The sequence below is a fragment of the Sinocyclocheilus rhinocerous genome, unplaced genomic scaffold, assembly GCF_001515625.1.
Source record: "Sinocyclocheilus rhinocerous isolate Xijiao unplaced genomic scaffold, SAMN03320098_v1.1 scaffold775, whole genome shotgun sequence".
Classification (NCBI taxonomy): Eukaryota; Metazoa; Chordata; class Actinopteri; order Cypriniformes; family Cyprinidae; genus Sinocyclocheilus; species Sinocyclocheilus rhinocerous.
The window spans coordinates 76,563-90,414 of NW_015645553.1; the positions used below are offsets into that span (position 1 = coordinate 76,563).

The 13,852-nt window shown below is 34.6% G+C and overlaps 1 protein-coding gene across 1 annotated transcript in view; it reads left to right on the plus strand.

Moving 5' to 3' along the window:
- Positions 1-13,852, plus strand: part of LOC107706568 (choline transporter-like protein 4) — a 26,475-nt gene that overhangs the window by 4,504 nt on the left and 8,119 nt on the right. Inside the window, exons 2-14 of the mRNA XM_016510322.1 lie at positions 3,062-3,110; positions 4,181-4,254; positions 6,084-6,162; positions 6,248-6,347; positions 7,774-7,905; positions 8,152-8,212; positions 8,304-8,427; positions 9,488-9,571; positions 10,992-11,104; positions 11,584-11,706; positions 12,746-12,845; positions 13,158-13,250; positions 13,623-13,725. Of these exons, the coding sequence (XP_016365808.1) occupies positions 3,062-3,110; positions 4,181-4,254; positions 6,084-6,162; positions 6,248-6,347; positions 7,774-7,905; positions 8,152-8,212; positions 8,304-8,427; positions 9,488-9,571; positions 10,992-11,104; positions 11,584-11,706; positions 12,746-12,845; positions 13,158-13,250; positions 13,623-13,725 (1,235 nt within the window). The remainder of the gene's footprint in view (positions 1-3,061; positions 3,111-4,180; positions 4,255-6,083; positions 6,163-6,247; positions 6,348-7,773; positions 7,906-8,151; positions 8,213-8,303; positions 8,428-9,487; positions 9,572-10,991; positions 11,105-11,583; positions 11,707-12,745; positions 12,846-13,157; positions 13,251-13,622; positions 13,726-13,852) is intronic.

Below are 13,852 nucleotides of genomic sequence, written 5' to 3' on the forward strand. Positions count from 1 at the left end.
TAACGCTTCTTATAGCTATGTGAAAATAAGTGTATAATTGTAACAGTTCATTATTGGAGCCGAGTTGAATGAGAGAGAGAGAGAGAGAGAGATGCAGAGCAGGGGACGCGAGGAACATTATTAAGAACCGCTGCTTTAGAACATTGATTTTGAATCTTGTGAATCCATTAGAATCGTTAGAAGACAGAATCGCGATTCATATATGAATAGATTTTTACGTGCACCTCTAGTTTTCTCTTCCTCTTCTCTACAGCAGCGCAGCATGGCCTCGCCCCCTTTGCTGCCTTTTCCCGAGGGCGGGGTTTATCTGGGTTTGTGATGTCACGAACCCGGGAAGTAACTCGTTGTAGTCCCTACCAGCTGTTTTTGCATTGAACTTTCAGCTTCGTAACTTTGCAGATATTGTTTATGCTCAAACAGCAACATTACACACTAACTAACGTTAAAAAAGTGAAATCGCAATCAACCACCCCTTTAAACATACAGTATCATTCAAAAGTTTGGGGTCAGTAAGATTTTTTGATGAAAGGTTGCATTAAATTAATCAAAAGTGACAGTAAAGACATTTATAATGTTAAAAAGATTTCTATTTCAAATAAATGCTGTTTGATTGAAAAGAATCCGGAAAAATTAAATGTTTCTTGAGCAGCAAATCGGCATATTAGAATGATTTCTGAAGGATCATGTGACACTGAAGACTGGAGTAATGATGCTGAAAATTCAGCTTTGATCACAGAAATAATTTATATTTTATGTTATATTTAAATAGAAACCAGTTATTTTAAATTGTAATACTATTTCACAATATTACTGTATTTTTTTATCAAATAAAAACAGCTTTGGTGAGCAAAATTCTTTCAAAAATCTCATCAACCCCAAACTTTTGTATGGCAGTGTATATATTATTAGAGTTGAGAAAACTTAAAACATTCTATGAATAAATCAGTTTATTAATATTTGACTTTCTATTGCAAGTTGTTGTGGTTTATTAATAATTGATGAAGTGTTTGTGGTTGATTTTGTGCTTTATATCCTGGTGTTGTACCCACGTCTGTGGGCTCATGAGTCACACAGAGCTTTAAAGAAAAATGTTCCTGCTTTTTTTGTTGTGACTTCCTCCATTCATATTCATTTACAGAATCATTCGTACCTGTGGACCTTAAGTTTACGAAGCAAGTTAATTTTTTACACAGAGTAACTCATCTAAGTAATTACAAGAAAGATGAAGGTTTAGGATCAAAGATTAAAACTTGTCTACAGATCCTCAGACAGATCAGATGTTGCCTTTCTGGCTCATGTCAACAACTTGAACATGTTTTATGTTTAGATGCGTGAACATCCAAATATTAATCTCACATACAGTTTTCCACAGACTTACATTGAAGAAGCCATAGCAGTTAGATTAACACAAATAATTCATGGCGATCAATCTAATGATTTTTTTTTTTTATCAGCTTTAATAAAGCCATTACATCTAAAACTAATAATAATTTGCGCCTTAATGTTAGTACCATTAACTATGAGTTTGGCTTATGGTGATATTTTATACTTGATGAGCTTTGATGAGAATTCAGTTTTTTATTCAAAGACTTTACTTTTGTTAAGTCCCATATGCATATGAGTATCATCTGTAAGTTATGTTTGGTTTTCAACACTGAAAATGGGTCAAATTCAACTATTTGCACATGGCGCTGCATTGAGACCCCTATATCTCTTGGAATGAACCATATAGGGCCTTAAAAATTATGTCAAAAGAAAAAAATTCTTAAAAACCAGAATCTAAAATCACATTGAGATATCTTTAACACTTTAGTTACAGGAACTTTGGAAAAAAAAAAGAAGTATTTTTGGCACTCAGTACGTTCCATGTAATTGTTTTGATCGAGAAAAACAGTATATTTTTAACCTTAAAAAAACATATAAAGTTCAATAATTAAAAAATTCAAATTTTCAATTAAAAATGATGTCGAAATAAAACTTTAAGAACCAGAATCTAAAAGGACACTGAGATATATTTAACACTTCTTGCATGCAAACATGCAAACTTTGGAGAAAAAACATGGAAGGTGCTTTTCCCCATTTTTGAACAGTCACATTTGGCATATAATTCAACAAAGATTGCTAAAGTTAACAGATTTTACTAAGAGACCTATAACAATCTCTGTTAAAATAACATAATGCTGCTACCATCTTTCTAAAGTCATTTTCACCCTCCTGCAATTTGGCTCCAAATCTCAGGTGAAAATTGTCATTTTGACCCCCCTCTACAAATCTGTGGATTAATCAGTAAATATTCATCCGTGACATTTATTTTTGACTTTCTTCTTCATTCATGTGTTGGTTTTACTTTAGACCAGGGACTTGACTTGAGCTGAGACAGAATTAAATTTAAATGCATTTAAAAAAGCATCTCTAGTAATTAATCATAGGTGTACATGTGGACGATCCCAGTCTTGCTCAATAAATGATCACATCCAGGAACATCCTGAAGATCCGGTCACACGACGCACCCGTCCTGATCAGCAGCTTCATTAGAGGAAGTGCACAGAAACACTCATGATCACTGACCGATAGGGCTGGGTATCGAGTTCGATACTTTTTAGGCACTGACCGAAATGCCTCGATACCATTGAGTATCGAAAAACGTCTCGTCGTTCGACTTTGTGTCTGCTGTCTGGCTCCATCTTTGAATTCAAATGATATTCAAATCATCCCATTTTTATTCCATCTGTCTCTCTTTCCTCTCCTGTTTAAAGGGTAGAAAAGCTTCAGTGTTAGTATTTGATGCTTTCATACCTGTGTGTGGCATTAAACCAACATGAAACACTGCAGTTGCCAGGCAACAAACCCTCACGGACGACTGACACACAGTCACATGATGTGATAAACCCCTTGTCTATTTTATTTGACTCATACTTAGTGAGACCTGTTTTTCATCTTTGAAAAACAGCTTACAAATGATTTTAGTATGAAATATAATATATTAAATATATAAATACAGTATATTAATATATTAAACGACACACGCTGACCACTGATCTAAACTGAGCTTGTTTTTCAGGTGAACCAGCTCAATTTGACCCCACATTCACCGGCCCCATTCACAACAGGTGTGTATGTGTCAGTCTCACGAATGCATGTCCACAAAATTAAAATAATTGATTTTAAAAAGTCTATTTTTTGCATTGTGACATTAGTCAGGGACTGGGGCTGCAAATTAGCCAGTGGCTAGAAGCCTGTATGTAGAGCATCTGCAATGTCCTTCTGCATTGTCCCTGTTAAATAAACAACTAAATAAAAGTTCCATGACAGCACTACAGTAATGCATGCATTTTTTCCAGTATAAATTAGGCAAATACTATTATGGAGTAAAGGAATAGTTGAAGGAACAGTTCACCCAAAAATTAAAATTTGCTGAAAATGTACTCATCCTCAGGCCGTCCAAGATGTACATGAGTTTGTTTATTCATCAGATGTGGAGAAATGTAGCATTACATGACTTGCTCACCAATGGATCCTCTGCAGTGAATGGGTGCCGTCAGAATGAGAGTCCAAACAGCTGATAAAAACATCACAATAATCCACAAGTAATCCACACCACTCCAGTCCATCAATTAACATCTTGTGAAGTGAAATGTTGTGAGTTGTAAGAACTAAATCCATCCTTTATGGAAATCCAGCTAAAATACAAGTCCTCTATCCCTAATATTGCTTCCTCCAGTGAAAATGTTGTCTAGTCTGAATCAGGAGAGAAATACTGTATGCACAGATCGACTGGAGTGGTGTGGATTACTTGTGGATTTTTGTGACATTTTTATCAGCTGTTTGGACTCTCATTCTGACGGCACCCATTCACTGCAGAGGATCCATTGGTGAGCAAGTGATGCAATGCTACATTTCTCCAAATCTGACGAAGAAACAAACTCATCCTAAACTCAGATGACCTGAGTGTGAGCACATTTTCATTTCTGGATGCAGAGTACATTTCTCCAAATCTGTTCGGATGCAGAAATATCTCATCTACATCTTGGACGGCCTGACAGAGTACATTTTCAGCAAATGTAATTTTTTGGGTGAACTATTCCTTCAATGCTTCATGCATAAAAATGTCTTTCTTTTGAATTTGTGGTGAAATATGATCTTGAGCAGTTCTGTAAGGTGTGTGCTTGTGTGTCTGCAGGAGCTGTACGGACATCATATGCTGCGTGCTGTTCATGCTGGTCATCGCCGGTTACATGGTGGTAGGAATTCTGGGTAAGTTCTTGTTCATTTCTCTATTTCTGTGTCTATCTGTCTGTGTCTTCCTGTCTCTGTCTGTGTCTCATCACTGTTCAGCGCTCAGACACACACATACTGTGAACTCTGTGTGTATTGGTGCTGTGTTTACTTTGAACTGAAAGCAATATGGAAATTGAACTCGGCCTGCCTCCCTTAATGTGCAATAAGTAAATACTGGAGAGGGCAAGGGGTTATGGGTAACACAATGTGATCGTTTCTGCTGAAAGTAGAAATGCACACAGACACAAGGTTATTTAGCTGTTTATGTGAAGTCCAAATATGTTTTGATATAAAACTAATTATAACTGCCATACACTAACAAAAACCCTAAAAGAAAACTTTAGAAATTTACCCTTTTGATGAGTAATTTTACATTTTATTTTATTTTATTTCTCAACTCAATTGCTCTTTCAAAACCATAACAATTCCATTCAGAATTTAGGAATTTAATTTGAATTTTTAAATTCAATTTCAAATACTGATTTTACAGTTGCAAACAGAATGTGGAACTGCATTTGAATTTTAAAGGAAGTGACCTTTTGTAGCCCGAGGTGAAAGAACACTTCATTTTCATTTTCATGCGTTACCTGTGTTTGTTTTCTTGGAATTGCAATTCAACTTCGTGTGTGTCGTGGCCAATTCAATTTAAATTCCAACTCATTAAATGAAAGGGAGTCAAAATTCAGTTCTGAATTTTGCGCGATAAAATATAAACAAAAGACAGTTGCACAAATATTATTTTATTTCATTATTATATTATATTATATTTAGAGTTTAGAATTTACAGGATTATATTTACCGTTTAGAATGTTGCACTAGATCAAATATAAACAAGACAGTTGCACAAATATTATTTTATTTCATTATTATATTATATTATATTTAGAGTTTAGAATTTACAGGATTATATTTACCGTTTAGAATGTTGCACTAGATCAAATATAAACAAGACAGTTGCACAAATATTATTTTATTTCATTATTATATTATATTATATTTAGAGTTTAGAATTTACAGGATTATATTTACCGTTTAGAATGTTGCACTAGATCAAATATAAACAAGACAGGTGCACAAATATTATATTGTTACATTGTTTATATTATATTATATTATAAAAATGTTGCATTATATTAAAATGCTACTTGCTTTGATTATCTTTTGATGATCTGGACATTGTTAATGTGACTTTATTAAAAGTTTTGTCATGTCTTTTTGATCACATATGTGACCGTTTATAGTTTTTCATCTAAAACATCAGTATTTAGTCATGACATCTGTGATTATGTGGTAGATCTCATTAAACTCTCTCTGAGATGATAATGAAGAGCAAACGAAACACTAATTGGAGTCTAAGGACTTTTCCATAGAACTAATTACAGTCCACAGTTACAGTTTTTAAAGCATTACAGTGAAAATAAACCATGGTTAAGGTGTGTTATTATGGACTGCATGAAGCAAAGGGTCTAAAAAAAAAAACTTGTGAACAGAGTAAAAGACTGTATTACACAGCCTCGAGTCAAGTCACATTTATTTCTATAGCGTTTTATAGAACACAGATTGTTTCAAAACAGATTCACATCAATAAACAGGAAAATAGTGTAAATATTACAAAGTTACTAATTCAATTTCAGCTATAATGCAAGCTCTACAGAAGACAATAATGTCATTATTCAGCTCAGACTATGAAACTAATTCAATTTCTCATGTTCTCTTTTCATTTAATAGTGCAGAATAAGTGTCTCTTCTGCTGATTAACATAGCTGATGTGTGTATTTCATGTGAAATGGTTTTGGTTCCTGCAGCCTGGCTGTACGGAGACCCTCGACATGTGTTGTATCCCAGAAACTCCACGGGAATGTTCTGCGGAATCGGACAGAACAAGTGAGATTTGCCGTCAGTCGTTTTAGAGAAGTCAGTCATCAGCGTGTTTGCAGTCATTTGATGCTCATGTCCGTCTGTCTCTCAGGGACAAACCCAACGTCATGTACTTTGACATCATCAAATGTGCCACAGCGACAAACATCATGGCTGCAGCTCTGCAGGGTCTCCAGTGTCCCACCACACAGGTACCAGATCTTTTTATAGCAGCTCCATTTACAATGCTAACAAGATTTTTACAACAAAATAGTACAGATATAGAAATAAATAGCAATTTTCTGTGCTTTTTTTGACCCTCTGGTTTGAACACTACATTTATTTGGGGCGTATTTCCTTTAAGTCTATGTAAACGCCCACTGCTATGATTGGGTAAGTTTTTGCATATGAAATGAGCATTATACATGTAAAACTGTTAAAGGTGCACTAAGCGATTTTTGCCAAGTGATGTTGATATTTGAAAGCACCAAAACAAACACGCCCATACCCCAACAGGACCACGCCCCTATTTTGATATCAACGCCCCACTTGTACGAACACAACCCTGGCAACGACGATCGCGGAAACAAGTGAAGATGACACACAAGCATATTCAAACAAAAGCCAACACGGATAAGTTGTGTGAAACTAAGCAAAATCAACGTTACTCACCTATCAAGAAGAAACAACGCAACTTCGCCGTCCGATTCGAGCCCTTCCCGCTCCTTGAGTTTCTCTCCACCTCTGGAAAGCTGCTCCGATATTTTTGCGGGTCCTACCTCTTGCCTGATCGTAACCCTTCTTTTTAATGTTTTGTTTCTCTTATATTTTCCGACTTTTTTTTTTCCTCTTTTTTTTTATCTGCCATCTCTCTCTATCTATAGTCGATCTGCTAATATCCGTCCTCTCTTCTCTCTGTCATTGCAAGACATGCCCCTTACTGCTGATTGGCTACAAGTGTGTTTTGGGACTCGGTCCGACGCTGTAGTCAAAAGCATTTTTTCTAAAAATCGCTTAGTGCACCTTTAAAATGTGATTAAGATTATAGTTGCAGTCATTTGTAGAAAAGGTGGATTACAACATTGTTTATATCTACTAAAACCATTGAACTATGCATACAACTGAAACCATTATAAAGATTTGCGTTGCTTTAAATAAAGTATAAACATCAACTGAAATAATATATTTCTCATTTACATTTAGTAACTTGTGTACTAAAATAACTAAAACTGAAATTAAGAATTAATAATCTCTCTCGTAATTTGTAAGTACATTTCTATATATTTATTTTTAAAAAGCTAATAAAAATACACAACAAAACTACTAAAAATTTATTTAATCATATATAATAAAAATATAATAAATGTATATAATTAAAAACAATAAAGTAACTGAATGATACTAAATACTGATCAATCAAAGGTGTAGTGAAGTCTCCTGCTTTTCCTGAGAAAAAACATTCATTTTATAGCTCTAAATTCTTATCATATGACAGATATTGACTTGTTTGTGTCTGTTTTATTTCCCCTAAGGAATTTTAGGATACAAATCTGAGACAAAGTTGGTGTCATGCATACCATACCATTTCATGAATCGTGACGTTTGTGTTGAATGTGTGTGATTGTTTGTGTGTTGTAGGTGTGTGTGAAGACGTGTCCGTCAGAGTTCTGGATTTTGCCTCCCAGCGCCCACTTCTCAGGTGCAAAACCGGCTGATTTTTTCAAACAGGAGTACTGTGTCCCGTCCTTCCAGCTGAAAGACACGATATATGTGAGTATGTGTGTGTAAATGATGACAGGATTGCCATTTGTGACCTGTGTGACTTTCTTTCTTTTGTTCAACTGTCATTTGTTGACAGTCATCCTGTTCCCTGCTGCTGCAGATTATATGATGACTGATTGTTCGTATTTTAATGATCTGTGCCTTAGTAGTATGTTATCTAATAAAGAAAAATGATAAAAATGTGGTTGTTTTCTTACACCTCTCTCTCTCTCTCTCTCTCTCTCTCTCTCTCAGTCAGCTATGGACATTGTAAATAAAGAGTTGTGTCCTTTATTCTACATGCCGACAACCTCCGGTGAGTGACAGAAGGAGAAGATTACAGTCATTGAACACCATGTGATTTACCCATCTTTATAATATCCTCACATATCTGTCTGTCTGTTTAGTGTTAGGACGGTGTTTGCCCAGTTTGGGAGGAAATGCCTATAATCCCAGTAACTTTCCCACAAACTTCACTCTTCATGGATTGGATGTAAATGAGACTTTGGCAGCGATCAGGAATGCCACAGGGTAAATACACACACACACACACACACACACACTCACACACACACTCTAATGAAGTTATGTACTAAAACATCCTGATTTACAAACTAGTAGTTGACTGATTCATCAATACTTGGTCATTTTGAGAATATCAGATGATTAACAGCCATGATTTTTTATATATATTCATAAATGTTACATAAAACCGTTGGAAATGTTGTATTGGTAATTAAAGTTCAAGATAAATTTGAAGTATTAAATTACTAAAAAGTAAAAAAAAAATTATGCTTAAATTAAAAAAATGTTTTCAATTGAAATAAAGCTGTCAATAATATATAAGTATTAGATATTTGTATTTAATTTCATATTTAATTAGATTAAATCAGCTGTCTTTCTGTCCATCTCATTTGTGGTCATTAACATTATCTGTTTTGCATAATTCAGCTTTTTTTTCCGGATATCAGCTGATCAAAAACACTGAACGATTGTATAAAATATCTAGTATATTAAATCTAAATAAGTACATGCTATCGATTTGTATCGTTTTTCTAAACCGCTAATTATAAAAATTATGGACTGACTCAATCCCACACACTAACCTCACTAGAAAACCTTTGCAATTTTATATTGAAGGAATGTATGATTTGATTCTTTTATTTGTTGTTTCGAGGATGTCCACAAATGGGGGTTTTGTCACATTTAGCACATTCCCGAGGAAACATTATTTCTCAAAATATAGTAATGAGATATGCATGTGTCTGTGTGTGTGATACTGACGCGTGTCTCTCTTGTTGCCAGTGCTGGAGGGGCGACAAAGTGAGTGACAGATGTGTGTACTGTAGCAGTAGACGTCTGTCTGTCTGTCTGTCTGTCTGTAGGGTGAAGGACGTGTAGCTGTAGTCGTTTTAGAGCTTCTAGTCCGTCTGTGGCTTCTTCCAGAGCTTCATTTGTGAGCTTTGACAAATGCTTTATAAAGTCCGTACAGCTTTACAAAGGGACAAAGCAGCCCTCCACCCCGGGACGCGCGGGTCTGTCAGTGCTGGAGCACGCCGTGATGATTCTGACAGTGTTTCTGTGTTCACAGCGACGTCACCAACAGCTTCAACATCAAAGACGTCGGCCTGCGGATCTTCGAGGACTTCGCCAAGTCATGGCAGTGGATCGTAGCGTGAGTCCAGCTCTTTTGTAGTACATTTTATAACATTTATTTAAAATATTACATTTATATTAAATTTGATGATAATTTAAATGTTGAAATAATAACTGTTTTCTTAAATTTATATTTCTATAGATTTTTATCATAGATTTTTAAGATACATTTTATAAAATAACATTTTATAAATTATTATGAAGTAGCTTTATTATTATTAAATTTATTCTTAAATATTATACTTTATATAATATATTGTATGTATGTATATATATATATATATATATATATAATAAATTATAATATTTAATAATACATGTAATAATAATAAAAATAATAAAGCTACTTCGTAATAATTTATAAACTTATGTTATAAAACTTGTGTTAAAAATATAATTATATAATATGTAATTAATTCAGAACTAAACAATTGATTTTGTAGGGGATTTTTTATTTCATTTCTAATAGTGGTCGACCGATATTGGTTTTTTGACAGCCGATGCCGATATCTTGGAAAGCAGGGTGGCCGATGGCCGATATAAAGCGGATATAATTTTATTTATTTTTTAAGAAATTTGAAATAATTTGAAAATTTATTAAAAAATAAATGTGTTAAATATACGTATACTTTAGATGACAAAGTATTTTTCACAAATAAATAAATATATAATAAAAATATAATTAAAAACACTGTAACCGTACAGAACTAACTGTAATAGTGTTCATCATCTGTTTGATTACGTCTTGAATTGATTTTCCGTACATGACGAGAATACTTTTTGTACGCGAAGAAAACAAAAATAACGAAAAAAAAAGTATTTTATATACAAAAAGTATTCTCGTCGCTTCATAACGTTACGGTTGAACCACTGATGGCAGATGGACTATTCTGACGATGTCTTTCATACTTTTCTGGACCTTGACAGTGTTATTTACTTGGCAGTCAATGGGACAGTCACAAGCCTCCCGGTTTTCATCCAAAATATCTTAAATTGTGTTCCGAAGACGAACAAAGCTTTTACGGGTTTGGAACGACATGTGGGTAAGTGATTAATGACAACATTTTCATTTTGGGGTGGAGTAACCCTTTAACGACGAGGGCGAACAAGAGGGAGAATGTGAGCACTGTGTGCCGCTGTCAGCGCCGTCAAAATAAAAGTCCTGCCTCGAATGCATCGGCCAAACAGAAAAACTTATCGGCCGATATTTGAAAAATGCCAATAATATATCGGCCTTGGCGATATATCGGTCGACCACTAATTACTAAATATTACAAGACTATAATTACTGCTGCAATTTAAACTGTTAAAATATTTGAAATAGCATGCACATTTTGGCATTTATTATTTGGAGATTTTATGTTCTTGACTATGAGGTTCTGTGAGAGTTTTTGTGTCATATTTGCGATTTTGCGTTGACTTGTCGCTCTGTGTGTCAGTGGTCTGGTGATTGCGATGGTGGTCAGTGTTCTCTTCCTGCTGCTGCTGCGTTTCACGGCGCCGGTTCTCGTCTGGGTTCTCATCATCGGCGTTCTGGCGGTCGGCGCCTTCGGTACGGTGACCAGTGTGTTTATTAAATGCTTCTCTTAACTTGTTACTAGGGATGCACCGATACCGATACTGGTATCGGTATCGGGCCCGATACTCACTGTGTTCTCACCAGGTATGACATCCTCAAGTGATTAATCTCATATCTGACATGTTCATCACAGTTTTTGTCCTAACCAGCCGTGAGAAACAATGTGCATCTGACGTGTTTTCTGTTATTCGTTCAGCTCAGAAATCTCACTGAAACATCACATGCTTTTATAATGTACTAGATGCTGGACACATAGTTGCACATGATTTCATTGAAGATTAATGAGTGATTAATGAATAATGAATGTTCTTGTTGTTTCTGTGCTTTTTAGCGTCTAAAATACCTGATCATATTTTTGATGCCTTATTTATAAATCTTAAACACTGTAAACACTGAAGTTAGCTGATAGTGATTTTTCTGTGTCATAATCTTGTGTTCTTGTTTTCTGTCAGGAATCTGGTACTGTTATAATGAGTACATGTCTCTGGCGAGCTCTAGCCTGACCTTCAATAACGTGGGTTTCACCAGTAACGTGCAGGTCTATCTGCAGGTGCGAGACACCTGGCTGGCCTTCTGTGAGTCACTGCACTTTGTTTTTAGCATTGTTGGCACTTCTCTGTTTCAATGGAATACTAGAACCTTATCAATTCAGTTCAGTTTCACTTTTCAATTCAATGTGCATACAGTATGTGCACAACAAAAACTTTGTTTTTCAACTTCTTGCCAAAGAATTGACCTGTGTACAATGTGAAAGGAAGAAATTAATCATAATAAAAATTTTTACAAATAGAGTAAACTAATAATATTAAAGGGGTCCTATTATGCTTTTTCACTTTTTCAACTTTAGTTAGTCTGTAATGTTGCAAATAAAATAAAACTGTAATGTAAATTAGTTAAAATACATTTTATAATAATCAAGATTTTTTTTTTATTACTTTCGGCCCCTCATGCACAATTCCATAATAATTTTACAGAATTTTATCAATTAACTGAAAAAGGTATAGATTAAAGCCTTTTTATTTATTTATTGAAGGCTTATTATTTGTTACTGCCCTTTTTTCATAATAAGTGTCATTTCCACTTAAAGATTCAAAAACAAAGCAGTTACTTAAAAAAAGATTTTTACTTTAAACACCTGAAAAAGTACACCTTTCAGAATAAAATTTTCACAAATTTCATATACAAATTGCATATTTAAAAAACATATTTCTAAACATTTTTAAAAAATATTTTAAAAATTAATCCCTTGTCAGAGTTTTCAACAATTTCACCACTTTGACAGCTTATTGAGCAACTTTTGACATCTATTTTTTTATTATTTTTTTCTTGGCCTTGTGTTTTTTAAAATGTGTTATTTCCTTAAGTATACTTTCCCTTATATTCTCATTATATTCTCAGCCTCTGAATACATTTGGGAAATAAATTTATTATGTGCTTTATACATTATCTGTTCAATTTCAATTGACCCAAATTTTAATGATCACCCAAATTTAAAGCACATAATTGATAGCTAATTTGTAGTAATTTAAGTTCATTACATTTTTGTTTCTTTACATTACAATTTCTAATAAAACATCAATCAGTCTAGTGACAATCTTTCTGTCTGTGTTATAGTGATTATTCTGTGTGTTGTCGAGGCCATTCTGCTGCTGGCGTTGATCTTCCTGAGAACTCGTATTCTCATCGCCATCGCTCTTATTCAGGAGACCAGCAAGTAAATAAACACACACACACACACACATTGGTTTTACTTTCTCTCTCTCTCATAGACATCTCATAGTAGTTATATCCAAAACTTGCTCAGAAACACACAGACAATCAGTGCTCATGCACTGCACACATATGTGTAATATTCTCATCAGCAGTCATGAATGCAGAGCAGAATCTAAAAATGATCACATTAATCATATCATCATATTAATGTTTGAACTGATTCGAAGAAGTACAGTTTTCTGTCTATGGGAGTTTGACTTAGTGAGTAGTGAGTAAAATGTGTGTGTGTGTGTGTGTGTGTGTGTGTTTTCAGGGCGCTGGGTCACATGATGTCAACACTGATCTATCCCATCGTCACGTTTGTGCTGCTGTTGGTGTGTGTGTCGTACTGGGGAATCACAGCGCTGTATCCTTCACACACAAGTGTAAACTGATCTAGATTGAAGCATCTGACAAATCAATAAATGTAGATGTGAACAGCCAAGGTGTTATACATAACTGAAGCAAACCAAATATAACTGAACAGATCTGCTTCAAATGAATGCATCACCAAACCGTGTTTTTCTCCAGATCAGCAGTTATTTTTGTATTACTGAGATACTGTATCGTTCTGATTTTAATATTTTTTATTTTATGTTTTTATTTTTATATGTTTATACTGTTTCATTTGAATTAAATTTGAGTAATTCTGTTGTGTTTTTGTCATAGTGTATATGGATGTATTCAGTGTGTTGTCATGTTTCATATGTTGTGAATCTTTAACTGAGCGTGTGTTCAGATATCTGGCCACATCAGGTGCTCCTGTCTACAAGGTGGTGGCGATGAACACATCACAGGGAGACTGCAGCGTCATACGAGTCAACGAGACCTGCGACCCGGAGGTCACAAACACACACACACACTATATATATACAGTGCACAGCATAAATGAGTACACCCCCTCTTAAACTTTTAACAAATTCCAATTACTCTTTACTTAGAAGACACATGTTAGTTCTTTGGAGATGT